Source organism: Salvelinus alpinus, chromosome 8 (assembly GCF_045679555.1).
Source record: "Salvelinus alpinus chromosome 8, SLU_Salpinus.1, whole genome shotgun sequence".
NCBI classification, from domain to species: Eukaryota; Metazoa; Chordata; class Actinopteri; order Salmoniformes; family Salmonidae; genus Salvelinus; species Salvelinus alpinus.
In genome coordinates this window covers 76,562,673-76,579,517 of record NC_092093.1, presented here as the reverse complement: position 1 = coordinate 76,579,517, position 16,845 = coordinate 76,562,673, and the positions used below count along the sequence as shown (strand labels likewise).

The 16,845-nt window shown below is 44.1% G+C and overlaps 1 protein-coding gene across 4 annotated transcripts in view; it reads right to left on the bottom strand.

Moving 5' to 3' along the window:
• The window catches only part of LOC139583730 (partitioning defective 3 homolog), a 599,078-nt gene that overhangs the window by 377,170 nt on the left and 205,063 nt on the right, over window positions 1–16,845 (bottom strand). For all 4 annotated transcript variants that reach the window (XM_071415128.1, XM_071415130.1, XM_071415129.1 and 1 more), the window contains exon 3: window positions 35–221. In XM_071415128.1, the coding sequence (XP_071271229.1) occupies window positions 35–221 (187 nt within the window). The remainder of the gene's footprint in view (window positions 1–34; window positions 222–16,845) is intronic.

Below are 16,845 nucleotides of genomic sequence, written 5' to 3'. Positions count from 1 at the left end.
TGGCAAACTAAAGTACTACTAGTCTGACACTTACTGCTGCGCAGGGCGGAGGGGGTAACCTCTATCTCGCTGCTCGTCTGGTAGGGCTGGAAGGCGGACATGTTGCTGGAGTTGAGCTCTGTGACGGCAGTGAAGGGGTCAGGGCTCTGTGTGCCCGTTGAGCTGGCACTGGTGCCATCGCCTCCATGGTGAGGGTCCTGCTCCTCATACACTGCCACCAGCTGGAGAGAGAGGGGAGAGAGAGGATAGGTTAAATAATGAGAGAGAGATGATAGGTTAGATAAGGAGAGAGTGAGAGAAAGAGAGAGAAGCTGATGCACACCTCAAGCAAAACACAAACATGTATGCTAGCTCACTAGCATATGTAAACACATATGCACACACACACACCTTTCCACTTACAGTACTGCTAGTTGACTACCCATGTCCAGCCACTCAGTGAGCAGCTGTCCTATTTCCATAAAGGTGCTGTGTTGCCATGTATTTGTGGTTACTGGGCAGAGAGGCAGAGCACAAAGAGCATCTACATCCCATTATTACCGCATCCTCACACACAGACCATCGCCACGGTGACCTAGCCAACACACTATGCCTGCTACAACAAGGCTCAACTCACAAGCATGGCTTATACTGAGTAAGGTTGTCACGATAACATAATTTCGACTTTGATACTGATACCAGTTTGGTATCACGATGCCATCATGATACCAGAGGAAAACAAGAAGGCATATTAGCCAAAGTCAAAGAATGGCACTTGATCCAGACAGATAAATGCAGCTACTTATTTGTTCAACCATTGGGCATCTTTTGAGATCATTATCATTACCTTAACAAGAATGTACCTCAACATTTTCAGAGACAGCCATTTATGCACTAATTCATCAATTCTACAATCATACAATGGTGGAACCAGCTTCCACCTGAAGCTAGGAATGCAGAGTCCCTGCCCATCTTCCCAAAACATCTGAAACCCTACCTCTTCAAAGAGTATCTTAAATAATCCCACAGCACCAGCCTCGCACCCCGACCCTTCGTGAACTAACACTCACACTTGACTTTTCCCCCTCTTAACTCAACTGACTTTGTTGATAGCTACTTTTTTTAAAAAATATACAGATATACAATTGAAGTCGGAAGTTTACATACACTTAGGTTTCAGTCATTAAAACTCGTTTTTCAACCACTCCACAAATTTCTTGTTAACAAACTATAGTTTTGGCAAGTCGGTTAGGACATCTACTTTGTGCATGACACAAGTCATTTTTCCAACAATTGTTTACAGACAAATTATTTCACTTATAATTCACTGTGCCTAAGTTGACTGTGCCTTTTAAGCAGCTTGGAAAATGATGTCAAGGCTTTAGAAGCTTCTGACAGGCTAATTGACATCATTTGAGTCAATTGGAGGTGTACCTGTGGATGTATTTCAAGGTCTACCTTCAAACTCAGTGCCTCTTTGCTTGTCATCATGGGAAAATAAAAAGAAATCAGCCAATTTCCAAACGCCTGAAGGTACCACGTTCATCTGTACAAACAATAGAACGCAAGTATAAACACCATGGGACCACGCAGCCATCATACCGCTCAGGAAGGAGACGCGTTCTGTCTCCTAGAGATGAACGTACTTTGGTGCGAAAAGTGCAAATCAATCCCAGAACAGGAAAGGACCTTGTGAAGATGCTGGAAGGAAACAGGTACAAAAGTATCTTTATCCACAGTAAAAAGAGTCCTATATCGACATAACCTGAAAGGCAGCTCAGCAAGGAAGAAGCCACTGCTCCAAAACACACTTAAAAAAGCCAGACTATGGTTTGCAACTGCACATGGGGACAAAGATCGTACTTTTTGGAGAAATGTCCTCTGGTCTGATGAAACAAAAATAGAACTGTTTGGCCATAATGACCATTGTTATGTTTGGAGGAAAAAGGGGGAAGCTTGCAAGCCAAAGAACAACATCCCAATCGTGAAGCACGGGGGTGGCAGCATCATGTTGTGGGGGTGCTTTGCTGTAGGAGGGACTGGTGCACTTCACAAAATAGATGGTATCATGAGGCAGGAAAATTATGTGGATATATTGAAGCAACATCTCAAGACATCAGTCAGGAAGTTAAAGCTTGGTTGCAAATAGGTCTTCCAAATGGACAATGACCCCAAGCATACTTCCAAAGTTGTGGCAAAATGGCTTCAGGACAACAAAGTCAAGATATTGGAGTGGCCATCACAAAGCCCTGACCTCAATCCCATAGAAAATGTGTGGGCAGAACTGAAAAAGTATATGAGAGCAAGGAGGCCTACAAACCTGACTCAGTTACACCAGATCACAAAATTCACCCAACCTATTGTGGGAAGCTTGTGGAAGGCTACCCAAAACGTTTGAACCAAGTTAAACAATTCAAAGGCAATGCTACCAAATAGTAGCTGAGTGTATGTAAACTTCTGACCCAATGGGAAAGTGAAGAAAGAAATAAAAGTTTAAATAAATCATTCTCTCTACTATTATTCTGACATTTCACATTCTTCAAATAAAGTGGTGATCCTAACTGACTTAAGACAGGGAACTTTTACGAGGATTAAATGTCAGGAATTGTGAAAAACAGAGTTTAAATGTATTTGGCTAAGGTGTATGTAAACTTCCGACTTCAACTGTGTATACAGTACCAGTCAAATGTTTGAACACACCTAGTCATTCTATGGGTTATTCTTTATTTTTACAATTTTCAACATTGTAGAATAATAGTGAAGACATCAAAACTATGAAATAACATACTGTATGTAGTGACCAAAAAAGTGTTAAACAAATCAAAATATATTTCAGATTTTAGATTCTTCAAAGTAGCCACCCATCGCCTTGATGACAGCTTTGCACACTCTTGGCATTCTCTCAACCAGCTTCACCTCGAATGCAACAGTCTTGAAGGAGTTCCCACATATGCTGAGCACTTGTTGGCTGCTTTTCCTTTACTCTGCGGTCCAACTCATCCCAAACCATCTCAATTGGGTGTAGGTCAGGTGATTGTGGAGGCCAGATCATCTGATGCAGCACTCCATCCCTCTCCTTCTTGGTCAAATAGCCCTTACACAGCCTGGATGTGTGTTTTGGGTCATTGTCCTGTTGAAAAACAAATGATAGTCCCACTAAGCGCCACCCAGCTGGGATGGCATATCGCTGCTGAATGCTGTGGTAGCCATGCTGGTTAAGTGTGCCTTGAATTCTAAATAAATCACTGACAGTATCACCAGCAAAGCAACCCCACACCATCACACCTCCACCAAGCTTCACGGTGGGAACCACACATGCGGAGATCATCTGTTTACCTACTCTGCATCTCACAAAGACACGACTGTTGGAACCAAAAATCTCAAATTTGGACTCATCAGACCAAAGGACAGATTTCCACCGGTATAATGTCCATTGCTCGTGTTTCTTGGCCCAAGCAAGTCTCTTCTTATTATTGGTGTCCTTTAGTAGTGGTTTCTTTGCAGCAATTTGACCATGAAGGCCTGATTCACTCAGTATCCTCTAAACAGTTGATGTTGAGATGTGTCTGTTACTTGAACCCCATGATTTCTAAGGCTGGTAAATCTAATGAACTTATCTTCTGCATCAGAGGTAACTCTGGGTCTTCCTTTCCTGTGACGGTCCTCATGAGAGCCAGTTTCATCATAGCTCTTGATGGTTTTTGCGACTGCACTTGAAGAAACTTTCAAAGATCTTGAAATGTTCCTGATTGACTGACCTTCATGTCTTAAAGCAATGATGGACTGTCGATTATCTTTGCTTATATGAGCTGTTCTTGCCATAATATGGACTTTGTATTTTACCATATAGGGTTATCTTCTGTATACCAACCCTACCTTGTCACAACACACCTGATTGCCTCAAACGCATTAAGAAAAGAAATTCCACAAATTAACCTTTTTTTCCACAGGAGTCGCTAGGAGTTCCCACATATGCTGAGCACTTGTTGGCTGCTTTTCCTTTACTCTGCGGTCCAACTCATCCCAAACCATCTCAATTGGGTGTAGGTCAGGTGATTGTGGAGGCCAGATCATCTGATGCAGCACTCCATCCCTCTCCTTCTTGGTCAAATAGCCCTTACACAGCCTGGATGTGTGTCTTGGCCGGCAGGATATCCCTGCCGGCCAAACCCTCCCTAACCCGGACGACGCTAGGCCTTAAATTAACTTTTTACAAGTCACACCTGTTAATTGAAATGCATTCCAGGTGACTACCTCATGAAGCTGGTTGAGAGAATGCCTATAATGTGCAAAGCTGTCATCAAGACAAAGAGTGGCTCCTTTGAAGAATCTATAACATATATTTTAATTAACACTTTTTTTGGTTCTACATGATTCCATATGTATTATTTCATAGTGTTGATTTCTTCACTATTACTCTATAATGTAGAAAATAGTAAAAATATAGAAAAACTCTTTAATGAATAGGTGTGTCCAAACTTGACAGGTACTGTATATATTTAAATGGTAGATCTTTAGTCTATTGATAAACGGGGTATATCAAAATGTAGCTTAGGCCTATTCACAATGCAGGTGAATGCATATGCAATAGGAGTGTGTGCATGCATTGAGTTATTGAGCTTGATTTGGCTGATCTCATGGGGCTACAGATGATAAACAATCTATTTCCTTTCCATGTGAGAGTTATTGTATTATACTGATCAACAACATTTGCATAGAAGTAGCTTATTTTTAAAAAGTGTGTGCTCTCTCTTTAACCAGTAATGACATATTTCATGAAGAAAGAGGGGGGGGGGCAGCCCGTCAGAGCCCTATACACAGAGTCAGGTCACTGAGGCAATACATCATCTTTGGGAGAGACCGATTAAGTGAATTAATAAGGTTTTGGGTTAGGGATAGGGTTAGGGTTAGGGTTAGGGTTAGGGTAAGGTTTTGGCAATCAGCTTTGAAATTAGTATATTTTGCGTTATGGTTTGAATATTGTCACAAACAACGTACGGGGGGGGGGGGGGGGGGGTGAATTGATGTTGGCTTCAGCTGTAAACTAGCAAGGAAAGTCAGCCTACAAAGCTGGAAGCTACCAATATCTTCTTGCATTGTAAAATGTTCTAGCCTGTAATGGACATTGTTTTGCGAACAGTAATGAAGTTTCAACATTTCTGTTTCCCTTTTCTGTCTCTGTCACACACTCAAACATGAACACATGTACGCATACACACACACACGCATGCACAAGCACACTCACACACACACACACACACACACACACACACACACACACATATACACACACATATACACACACGCAAGCACCAGTGGCGGTTGGTGCCATTTAAGATGAGGGAGGACAATTATATTTTTTATGAGCATGGCCTTATTTCTATTACAGCATATTGGATGAATGTCATTCATATTCTATTCACCCAGCTCAATGTAACGTCGATAGGTTTAGGCTACTACATAATACAACATTTTTCCCTATACCCATCACGAGGTAGCTACAACCCCGCCGTAAAAGGGGCAAACGAGGCGGTCTCGTGGTCAGGCTTCGGAGACGGGCACATCGCGCTCCACTCCCTAGCATACTACTCGCCAATGTCCAGTCTCTTGACAATAAGGTTGATGAAATCCGAGCACGGGTAGCATTCCAGAGAGACATCAGGGATTGCAACGTGCTCTGCTTCACGGAAACATGGCTAACTCAAGAGACGCTAACGGAGTCGGTGCAGCCAGCTGGTTTCTTCATGCATCGCGCCGACAGAAACAAACATCTTTCTGGTAAGAAGAGGGGCGGGGGGGTATGCCTTATGATTAACGAGACGTGGTGTGATCATCATAACAACACACAGGAACTCAAGTCATTCTGTTCACCTGATCTAGAACTCCTCACAATCAAATGTCGACCGCATTATCTACCAAGGGAATTCTCTTCAATCATAATCACAGCCGTATATATTCCCCCCCAAGCAGACACATCAATGGCCCTGAACGAACTTTATCTGACTCTTTGTAAACTGGAAACCACACACCCTGAGGCTGCATTCATCGTAGCTGGGGATTTTAACAAGGCTAATCTAAAAACAAAACTCCCTAAATTCTATCAGCATATCGATTGTGCTACCAGGGCTGGAAAAACCCTAGATCATTGTTATACTAATTTCCGCGACGCATATAAGGCCCTCCCCCGCCCCCCTTTCGGAAAAGCTGACCACGACTCCATTTTGTTGATTCCAGCCTACAAACAGAAACTAAAACAACAAGCTCCCGCGCTCAGGTCTGTTCAACGCTGGTCCGACCAATCTGAATCCACGCTTCAAGACTGCTTCGATCACGCGGATTGGAATATGTTCCGCATTGCGTCCAACAACAATATTGACGAATATGCTGATTCGGTGAGCGAGTTCATTAGGAAGTGCATTGACGATGTCGTACCCACAGCAACGATTAAAACATTCCCAAACCAGAAACCGTGGATTGACGGCAGCATTCGCGTGAAACTGAAAGCGCGAACCACTGCTTTTTACCAGGGCAAGGTGACCGGAAGCATGACCGAATACAAACAGTGTAGCTATTCTCTCCGCAAGGCAATCAAACAGGCTAAGTCCCAGTACAGAGACAAAATCGAGTCGCAATTCAACAGCTCAGACACAAGAGGTATGTGGCAGGGTCTACAGTCAATCACGGATTACAAAAAGAAAACCAGCCCCGTCGCGGACCAGGATGTCTTGCTCCCAGACAGGCTAAACAACTTTTTTGCCCGCTTTGAGGACAATACAGTGCCACTGACACGGCCCCCTACCAAAACCTGCGGGCTCTCCTTCACTGCAGCCGAGGTGAGTAAAACATTTAAACGTGTTAACCCTCGCAAGGCTGCAGGCCCAGACGGCATTCCCAGCCGCGTCCTCAGAGCATGCGCAGACCAGCTGGCTGGTGTGTTTACGGACATATTCAATCAATCCTTATCCCAGTCTGCTGTTCCCACATGCTTCAAGAGGGCCACCATTGTTCCTGTTCCCAAGAAAGCTAAGGTAACTGAGCTAAACGACTACCGCCCCGTAGCACTCACTTCCGTCATCATGAAGTGCTTTGAGAGACTAGTCAAGGACCATATCACCTCCACCCTACCGGACACCCTAGACCCACTCCAATTTGCTTACCGACCCAATAGGTCCACAGACGACGCAATCGCAACCACACTGCACACTGCCCTAACCCATCTGGACAAGAGGAATACCCATGTGAGAATGCTGTTCATCGATTACAGCTCAGCATTTAACACCATAGTACCCTCCAAACTCGTCATCAAGCTCGAGACCCTGGGTCTCGACCCCGCCCTGTGCAACTGGGTCCTGGACTTCCTGACGGGCCGCCCCCAGGTGGTGAGGGTAGGTAACAACATCTCCACCCCGCTGATCCTCAACACTGGGGCCCCACAAGGGTGCGTTCTGAGCCCTCTCCTGTACTCCCTGTTCACCCACGACTGCGTGGCCATGCACGCCTCCAACTCAATCATCAAGTTTGCGGATGACACTACAGTGGTAGGCTTGATTACCAACAACGACGAGACGGCCTACAGGGAGGAGGTGAGGGCCCTCGGAGTGTGGTGTCAGGGAAATAACCTCACACTCAACGTCAACAAAACAAAGGAGATGATTGTGGACTTCAGGAAACAGCAGAGGGAGCACCCCCCTATCCACATCGACGGGTCAGTAGTGGAGAAGGTGGAAAGTTTTAAGTTCCTCGGTGTACACATCACGGACAAACTGAATTGGTCCACCCACACAGACAGCGTTGTGAAGAAGGCGCAGCAGCGCCTCTTCAACCTCAGGAGGCTGAAGAAATTCGGCTTGTCACCAAAAGCACTCACAAACTTCTACAGATGCACAATCGAGAGCATCCTGTCGGGCTGTATCACCGCCTGGTACGGCAACTGCTCCGCCCACAACCGTAAGGCTCTCCAGAGGGTAGTGAGGTCTGCAGAACGCACCACCGGGGGCAAACTACCTGCCCTCCAGGACACCTACACCACCCGATGTCACAGGAAGGCCATAAAGATCATCAAGGACAACAACCACCCAAGCCACTGCCTGTTCACCCCGCTATCATCCAGAAGGCGAGGTCAGTACAGGTGCATCAAAGCAGGGACCGAGAGACTGAAAAACAGCTTCTATCTCAAGGCCATCAGACTGTTAAACAGCCACCACTAACATTTAGCGGCCGCTGCCAACATACTGACTCAACTCCAGCCACTTTAAAAATGGGAATTGATGGAAATTATGTAAAAATGTACCACTAGCCACTTTAAACAATGCCACTTAATATAATGTTTACATACCCTACATTACCCATCTCATATGTATATACTGTACTCTATATCATCTACTGCATCTTGCCATCTTTATGTAATACATGTACCACTAGCCACTTTAAACTATGCCACTTTATGTTTACATACCCTACAGTACTCATCTCATATGTATATACCGTACTCTATACCATCTACTGCATCTTGCCATGCCGTTCTGTACCACCACTCATTCATATATCTTTATGTACATATTCTTTATCCCTTTACACTTGTGTGTGTGTATAAGGTAGTAGTTGTGGAATTGTTAGGTTAGATTACTTGTTGGTTATTACTGCATTGTCGGAACTAGAAGCACAAGCATTTCGCTACACTCGCATTAACATCTGCTAACCATGTGTATGTGACTAATAAAATTTGATTTGATTTGATTTGACCTAGCCTATGAATGAAAGTTTATAACGTAGATCAAGAGAAATTTGAGTAATCAAGGTGACAGACATTGACACATTCGATAGAGCCTTGCACAATCTTGCCTGCTGATCTAGGGTGTAATCATTAGTCCAACAGTTACATACAAGAGTTTCTATTGGACAAATTCAGGTATGTGTTTGCCCGTTTCGCTCCGTTTGCTTCCATTTAAGAAATGTTTTTCAACAGAATCGACGGAATGAATACACCCCTGACACTAACACAATTCACGTTCATGTAGGGGTGTGCCGAGTAGTTGGACAAAACGAGTATCCTAACAGATATGCGCAATTTCCTGGATATGATTATGATCAGAGTATTTTTGTAATTATCCGTGAAAAAATAATCTTTCTCATGTCAGTCAGTCACAGAGTTTCTAAACCATATTGTGCTGTCTTTGAGTCGGTTACGTGCAGTCTAAATAACTCAACTTTGCCTGTCTGTAAAGAAAAGGGCGGGCTGTACGTTGATCATGAGTGAAAATATATTTCTCTGTTCATTCGCATCAAAATTTCACCCTGGTCACTTTTCCTCGCATGTTTTCCGTCTGACCATTTAGATTGCTACTGCCTGCTACTATGACAAATCACATGGCAAGGACGTTTGCTATCAAGCTATCAGTGTGCATAATATCTAACAAGAGGGGCAAGGAAAAAATACTAAACAAATGTGCATTCTGACTGAGTGATAGCAAACTTGGCTGACTGCTTCAAATTGAGAACACATAGACACATACACACACCCACCCCTCTGTGCGCTTCTCCTACATGCAGGGAGGTATTTTGCCAACATTTATTTAGGCATATTAAAACAATTCAGTTGTTTCAACTGTCAATTTACGATACGATTATGAATACGAGTATGGTCATGTCGGCACACCACAGCAGCCACATACAAACAGCATGAGTCCTTTGATCGCTGGATGATTCCGTCTCGCATCTACTCCCTCTCACCTTTTCCCTTCGCTTGTGGACCTCAGCGCACAACACATCAGCTGTCTGTGACCAGGCGGAAAAAAACTTTCCAAGCCAAACCTTCATATCATAACCGCTAACTTCTACACAAAGCCTACATTGTTGTAACCATATTAGCTAACGTGAAGGCAAACATAGGTACTAGAACTAACACGTTAGTAAACCCTCTACAATCATGCAGATCTGTGTACAGTTAGCAAGCAATTACACCGGCGGGCCCCGGTGGCACTAAATTAATCAAACCAAAAGCTTACCTTGACTTGGAAGAGTTCCAGTGTTGGATAGCCATTGCCAGCTAGGTAACATAGCATCCGTCTCTGTTTGAGCTGGATGATTGATTACGCTAAACTAGCTAGCTGAGGGCCTCCTGAGTGGCGCAGCGGTCTAAGGCACTGCATTGCAGTGCTTGAGGGGCCACTACAGCCGGGTTCGATCCCAGGTTGTGTCACAGCTGGCCGTGACACCCATGAGGCGATGCACAATTGGCCCTGCATCGTCCGGGTTAGGGGAGGGTTTGGCCGGCCGGGATTTCCTTGTCCCATCGCACTCCAATTCATCCCAAAGGTGTTCGATGGAGTTGAGGTCAGGGCTCTGTGCAGGCCAGTCAAGTTCTTCCACACTGATCTTGACAAACCATTTATTGTATGGACCTTGCTTTGTGCACAGGGACATTGTCATGCTGAAACGGTTAAGGGCCTTCCCCAAACTGTTGTCATCAAGTTGGAAGCACAGAATTGTCTAGAATGTCATTGTATGCTTCACTGGAACTAAGCGGCCTTGCCCAAACCATGAAAAACAGCCCAAGACCATTATTCCTCCTCCACCAAACCTTACAGATGGGTACTATGCATCGGGGCAGGTAGCGTTCTCCTGACATCCGCCAAACCCAGATTCGTCCGTCGGACTAGCAGATGGTGAAGCGTGATTCATCACTCCAGAGAACGCGTTTCCACTGCTCCAGAATCCAATGGTTGGCATTATGCAGGGAGATCTAAGCTTGTGTGTGGCTGCTTGGAAACCCATTTCATTAAGCTCTCGACGAACAGTTATTGTGCTGACTTTGCTTCCAGAGGCAGTTTGGAACTCGGTAGTAAGTGTTACAAATGAGAACAGAATATTTTTACACGCTACGCGCTTCAGCACACGGCAGTCCCGTTATGTGAACTTGTGTGGCCTACCACTTCGCGGCTGAGCCGTTATTGCTCCTAGACATTTCCACTTCACAATAACAGCACATACAATTGACCGGGGAAGCTCTAGCAAGGCAGAAATTTTAACAACTGACTTGTTGGAAAGATGGCATCCTATGACAGTGCCACGTTAAAATTCACTGAGCTATTCAGTAAGGCCATTCTACGGCAAATGTTTGTCTTTGGAGATTACATGGCTATTTGCTAAATTTTATACACCTGTCAGCAATGAGTGTGGTTTAAATAGCCAAATCCACAAATTTGAAGGTATGTCTACGTACGTTTGTATATACAGTGGCTTCGAAAGAATTCAGACCCCTTGACTTGTTCCACATTTTGTTATGTTACAGCCTTATTCTAAATTGGATTAAATAAAAATAAAAACTCAGCAAAGTGAAAACAGGTTTTTAGAAATTTTGCAAATGTCATTTTTTTTTTACAGAAATACCCTATTTACATAAGTATTCAGACCCTTTGACATGAGACTCGAAATTGAACTCAGCGGCATCCTGTTTCCATTGATCATCCTTGAGATGTTTCTACAACTTTATTGGAGTCCACCTGTGGTAAATTAAATTGATTGGACATGATTTAGAAAGGCACACACCTGTCTATATAAGGTCACATAGTTGACAGTGCATGTCAGAGCAAAAACCAAGCCATCAGGTCAAAGGAATTGTCCGTAGAGCTCCGAGACAGGTTTGTGTCGCGGCACAGATCTGGGGAAGGATACCAAAACATTTCTGTAGCAGTGAAGGTCCCGAAGAACACAGTGGCCTCCATCATTCTTAAATGGAAGAAGTTTGGAACCACCAAGACTCTTCCTAGAGCTGCCTGCCCGGCCAAACTGAGCAATTGGGGTAGAAGGACCTTGGTTAGGGAGATGACCAAGAACCCAATGGTCACTCTGACAGAGCTCTAGAGTTCCTCTATGGAGATGGGAGAAACTTCCAGAAGGACAACCATCTCTGCAGCACTCCACCAATCTGGCCTTTATGGTAGATTGGCCAGACAGAAGCCACTCCTCAGTAAAAGACACATGACAGCCCACTTGGAGTTTGCCAAAAGGCACCTAAAGGACTCTCAGACCATGAGAAACAAGATTCTCTGGTTTGATGAAACCAAGATTGAACTCTTTGGCCTGAATGCCAAGTGTCACATCTGGAGGAAACCTGGCACCATCCCTATGGTGAAGCACGGTGGTGGCAGCATCATGCTGTGGGGGTGTTTTTCAGCGGCAGGGATTGGGAGACAAGTCAGGATCGAGGCAAAGTTGAACGGAGCAAAGTACAGAGAGATCCTTGATGAAAATCCAGAGCGCTCAGGACCTCAGACTGGGGACGAAGTTTCAACTTCCCAAAGGACAACAACCCTAAACACACAGCCAAGACAACGCAGGAGTGGCTTCGGGACAAGTCTCTGAATGTCCTTGAGTGGCCTAGCAAGAGCCCGGACTTGAACATCTCTGGAGTTACCTGAAAACTGCTGTGCTCCCTATTCTATCTGACAAAGCTTGAGAGTATCCGCAGAAAAGAATGGGAGAAACTCGCCAAATACATGTGTACCAAGCTTGTAGTGTCATACCCAAGAAGACTTGATGCTGTAATCGCTGCCAAAGGTTCTTCAAAAAAGTACTGAGTAGGGTCTGAATACTTACACTACCGTTCAAAAGTTTGGGGTCACTTAGAAATGGCCTTGTTTTTGAAAAAAAGCCCAAAGTTGTCCATTAAAATAACATCAAATTAATCAGAAACTGTGTAGACTTTGCTAATGTTGAAAATGACTATTGTACCTGGAAACGGCAGATTTTTTATGGAATATCTACACAGGCGTACAGAGGCCCATTATCAGCAACCATCACTCCTGTGTTCCAATGGCATGTTGTGTTCGCTAATCCAAGTTGATCATTTTAAAAGGCTAATTGATCATTAGAAAACCCTTTTGCAATTATGTAAGCACAGCTATAAACTGTTGTCCTGATTAAAGAAGCAAATCAACTGGCCTTCTTTAGATTAGTTGAGTATCTGGAGCATCAGCATTTGTGGGTTCGATTACAGGCTCAAAATGGGCAGACACAAAGACCTTTCTTCTGAAACTCGACAGTCTATTCTTGTTCTGAGAAATGAAGGCTAATCCGTGCGAGAAATTGCCAAGAAACTGAAGATCCCGTACAACGCTGTGTACTACTCCCTGCACAGAACAGCGCAAACTGGCTCTAACCAGAATAGAAAGAGGAGTGGGAGGCCTCGGTGCACAACTGAGCAAGAGGACAAGTACATTAGCGTGTCTAGTTTGAGAAACAGATGTCTCACAAGTCCTCAACTGGCAGCTCATTAAATAATACCCGCAAAACATCAGTCTCAACGTCAACAGTGAAGAGGCGACTCGGGATGCTGGCCTTCTAGGCAGAGTTGCAAAGAAAAAGCCATATCTCAGACTGGTCAATAAAAAGAAAAAATTTAGATGGGCAAAATAACACAGACACTGGACAGAGAAGAAAGGAAGACTGGAAAAAAGTGTTATGGACACACAAATCTAAGTTTGAGGTGTTCGGATCACAAAGAAGAACATTCGTGAGATGCAGAAAAAATGAAAAGATGCTGGAGGAGTGTGTCTGTGTTATTTTGCCCATCTAACATGGCGGAGGCAATGTGGTGGTCTGGGGGTGCTTTGGTGGTGGTAAAGTGGGAGATTTGTAAAGGGTAAAAGGGATCTTGAAGAAGGAAGGCTATCACTCCATTTTGCAATGCCATGCCATACCCTGTGGACGGCGCTTAATTGGAGCCAATTTCCTCCTACAACAGGACAATGACCCAAAGCACAGCTCCAAACTATGCAATAACTATTAGGGAAGAAGCAGTCAGCTGGTATTCTGTCTGTAATTGAGTGGCCATTACAGTCACCGGATCTCAACCCTATTGAGCTGTTGTGGGAGCAGCTTGACCGTATGGTACGTAAAAAGTGCCCATCAAGCCAAACCAACTTGTGGGAGGTGCTTCAGGAAGCATGGGGTGAAATCTCTTCAGATTACCTCAACAAATTGACAACTAGAATGCCAAAGCTCTGCAAGACAGCAATTGCTGCAAATGAAGGATTCTTTGACGAAAGCAAAGTTAGGACACAATTATTATTTCAATTAAAAATCATCAATGTTTTCATGTAAAACAAGGACATTTCTAAGTGACCCCAGAACTTCTGAACGGTAGTGTATCAGTTTTTGATTTGTAAAAAATTTGAAAAAATGTATAAAAACCTGTTTTTGCTTTGTAGAGTGTAGCTGTCCTCCGGCTACACCATGGTGCTACCCTACAGAGTGCTGTTGAGGCTACTGTAGACCTTCATTGCAAAATAGTGTGTTATCATCTATTTTTTGGTGACGTGAATATATTTAGTATAGTTTTATTTAAAAATGATAGCCTTTTTAACATTCGTCATAAAAATAGGTCCTCCCCTTCCTCCTCTGAGGAGCCTACACTGGCAAACACATTTGGTTGTGAGGATAAGGAAGGAAGGAAAACTGGCATGCTCAGAGATGCCTGACTACCTGCCAGTCAGCACTGGTCTGTTGGAGCTATGGCAGAGAGCGAGAAGAGAGAATAGAAATTGAGACAGAGAGAGCGAGAGAGACAGAAAGGGAGAAATAGCCAGAAATAGAGAGATAAAGATAGAGAAAAAGAAGGAGACTAGAATAGAGAGATCGCGACAGAGAGTGTCAGAGACAGAGAGAGAGGAGGCGAGAGACGATAGATACGAGAGAGAGAAAGAAATAAAGAGAATTGTAGATTGGAAGGCTGGATGCTGGTTCTGCCAAGAGGTTTTCAATGGGATGCGTTTGGCTGTTCTGTTCATCACACAACTACAGCTAATCAACCAATTCTTATAAGAAGATTAGCCTCCCGCTCCCATGTATTATACTTAGCCTACACTCTGAAGGCTGTAGCAAGGAGCTCATGTCAATCCTAGTCTAATGCTATGGAACAATAGCATCTACACTACACCAATGTAAATCTCCCCTTGCTTTGGCCAAAGATTTAGGCAGTATCTTTTCTATAGGCCAAGGATGTGGAAAGCTATAACACAGGAAATATCAGACACAGTCAAATACAACAGCTTTCGTGTACATGCCGTGGAATTTGTCTGTAGGTTAAAATAGCTAAAGTATTTTTGCACGTGTTGGCTTATTTTCTTGCCTGTTTGCAAGTAAGTTGGCATACAAACACGTTTCAGAGCTTTGTTTCTTATTTGAATTTGATTCAGTATGTGTGTGTGTGTGTATGCTTACTGTATCCGTGTGTGTGTGTCTATCAGTGTGTACTATATGAATGAGTATGTGTATGCTTACTGTATCCGTGTGTGTGTGTCTATCAGTGTGTACTGTATGAATGAGTATGTGTGTGTGTGTGTGTATGCTTGCTGTATCCATGTGTGTGTGTGTGTGTGTGTGTGTGTGTGTGTGTACTGTGTGTGTGTGTGTGTGTACGTGTGTGTGTGTACGTGTGTGTACGTGTGTGTGCGTGTGTGTGCGTGTGCGTGCGTGTGCGTGCGTGTGCGTGCGTGTGTGCGTGTGTGTGTGCGTGTGTGTGTGTGTGTGTGTGTGTGTGTTCCAGTATGGTTTATCATTAGCATAACTCACACTGACATCTCTCATGTTCTCTTTACACAATTAAAGCAGATTGCATTTATTCAAAAAGCCTTCTTATCTGTCACGCTGACACGACACGCTCGTCATCACAGAAACACTAACTCGGTGTGTAAACGCTTCACGCTGATGTTATTTAGGCCTCCGCACTGCACAGTTCACTGTAATCGCTTTTCGTCTCAGACGCAGAAATTACACCCAAAGAGTTGTGGGGTTATTGCACATTCCTACATTCGCTCTACACACACACATGCACACCACACACACACTTGCGAGAAGCAATCGGGGGTGATGAAAGAGGCACCCTGTTGCAAAATGAGAATCCTTTTATATTAAAATCAGACACTTTGAAGTGGAATTTAGTTGACGTTCCGTTTATTGCCAGGCTTCACGGTGATACGTATGGTAGCGTTATGGCAGCGCCCTTCTGTTTTTTTGTTCAATATGCACATATTAAACCAGCCGACAAGGAAGTATTGGTCAGTACATGTTCCTAAACGGTTTTCTTTCCTTAGCCATTTAAAGAGCTAGCTAAGTTATTCCGCCTAGGTAGATAGACCTTTTGAACGCTATGTGGTGTGACAGTGTTCGAATTCAAACCAAGTTGCAATGGGCCTAGAGACGCAATGTGCCAAGGAGTAGAGAGGGAATGGGCCTTCACTCCAGACATACAGTATTTACATTCCAATTGTGCTTGAATCATTAATGACAAAGTAATCAGCCCTCATTCATTTGTGGGTCGGAGTAGTTAGTACAACTCCTTGAAAAGCTTGCCAGCTGGCCGTTTGAAGGCATTTAGAGGGAGTGAAAAACTCATGTTGTTGGGCCTCCCTCCACTAAACATGATTCATTTTTAAATACCCATCCACTTATGATGTGCACTTTGCAGGGCCTTGCCTCCTCTCCACACACTCCAGAGCCCTTTCCCAGTATCCAACGCACCGCACAGCGCTAGCTAACCACCACACACATACGTACATCACCCCACTCATAATCAAATGGACCAGCATTTATCAATCATGCAATATTTATGTGCTCGTGAAAGGCCCCGTTTTGCCCTAAATCGACTGGAGCCATGAATAGTTAGTAAGAGGAGAAGAGAAATAAAGAAAGAATCAGAAATAAAATATGCATGGAAGCTGGAGCGGCTTTCACAGAGATGCAGTCCAGCCGACAGGGAGGAGATTGCAGACTCCTTAGACAAAACCTATATTCTGAGATCAGCCATCTAAAACCACTTATTGGAGCTCTGTTTGTCTGAAGAGTTTTCTGAAGAATCTCAAAAGT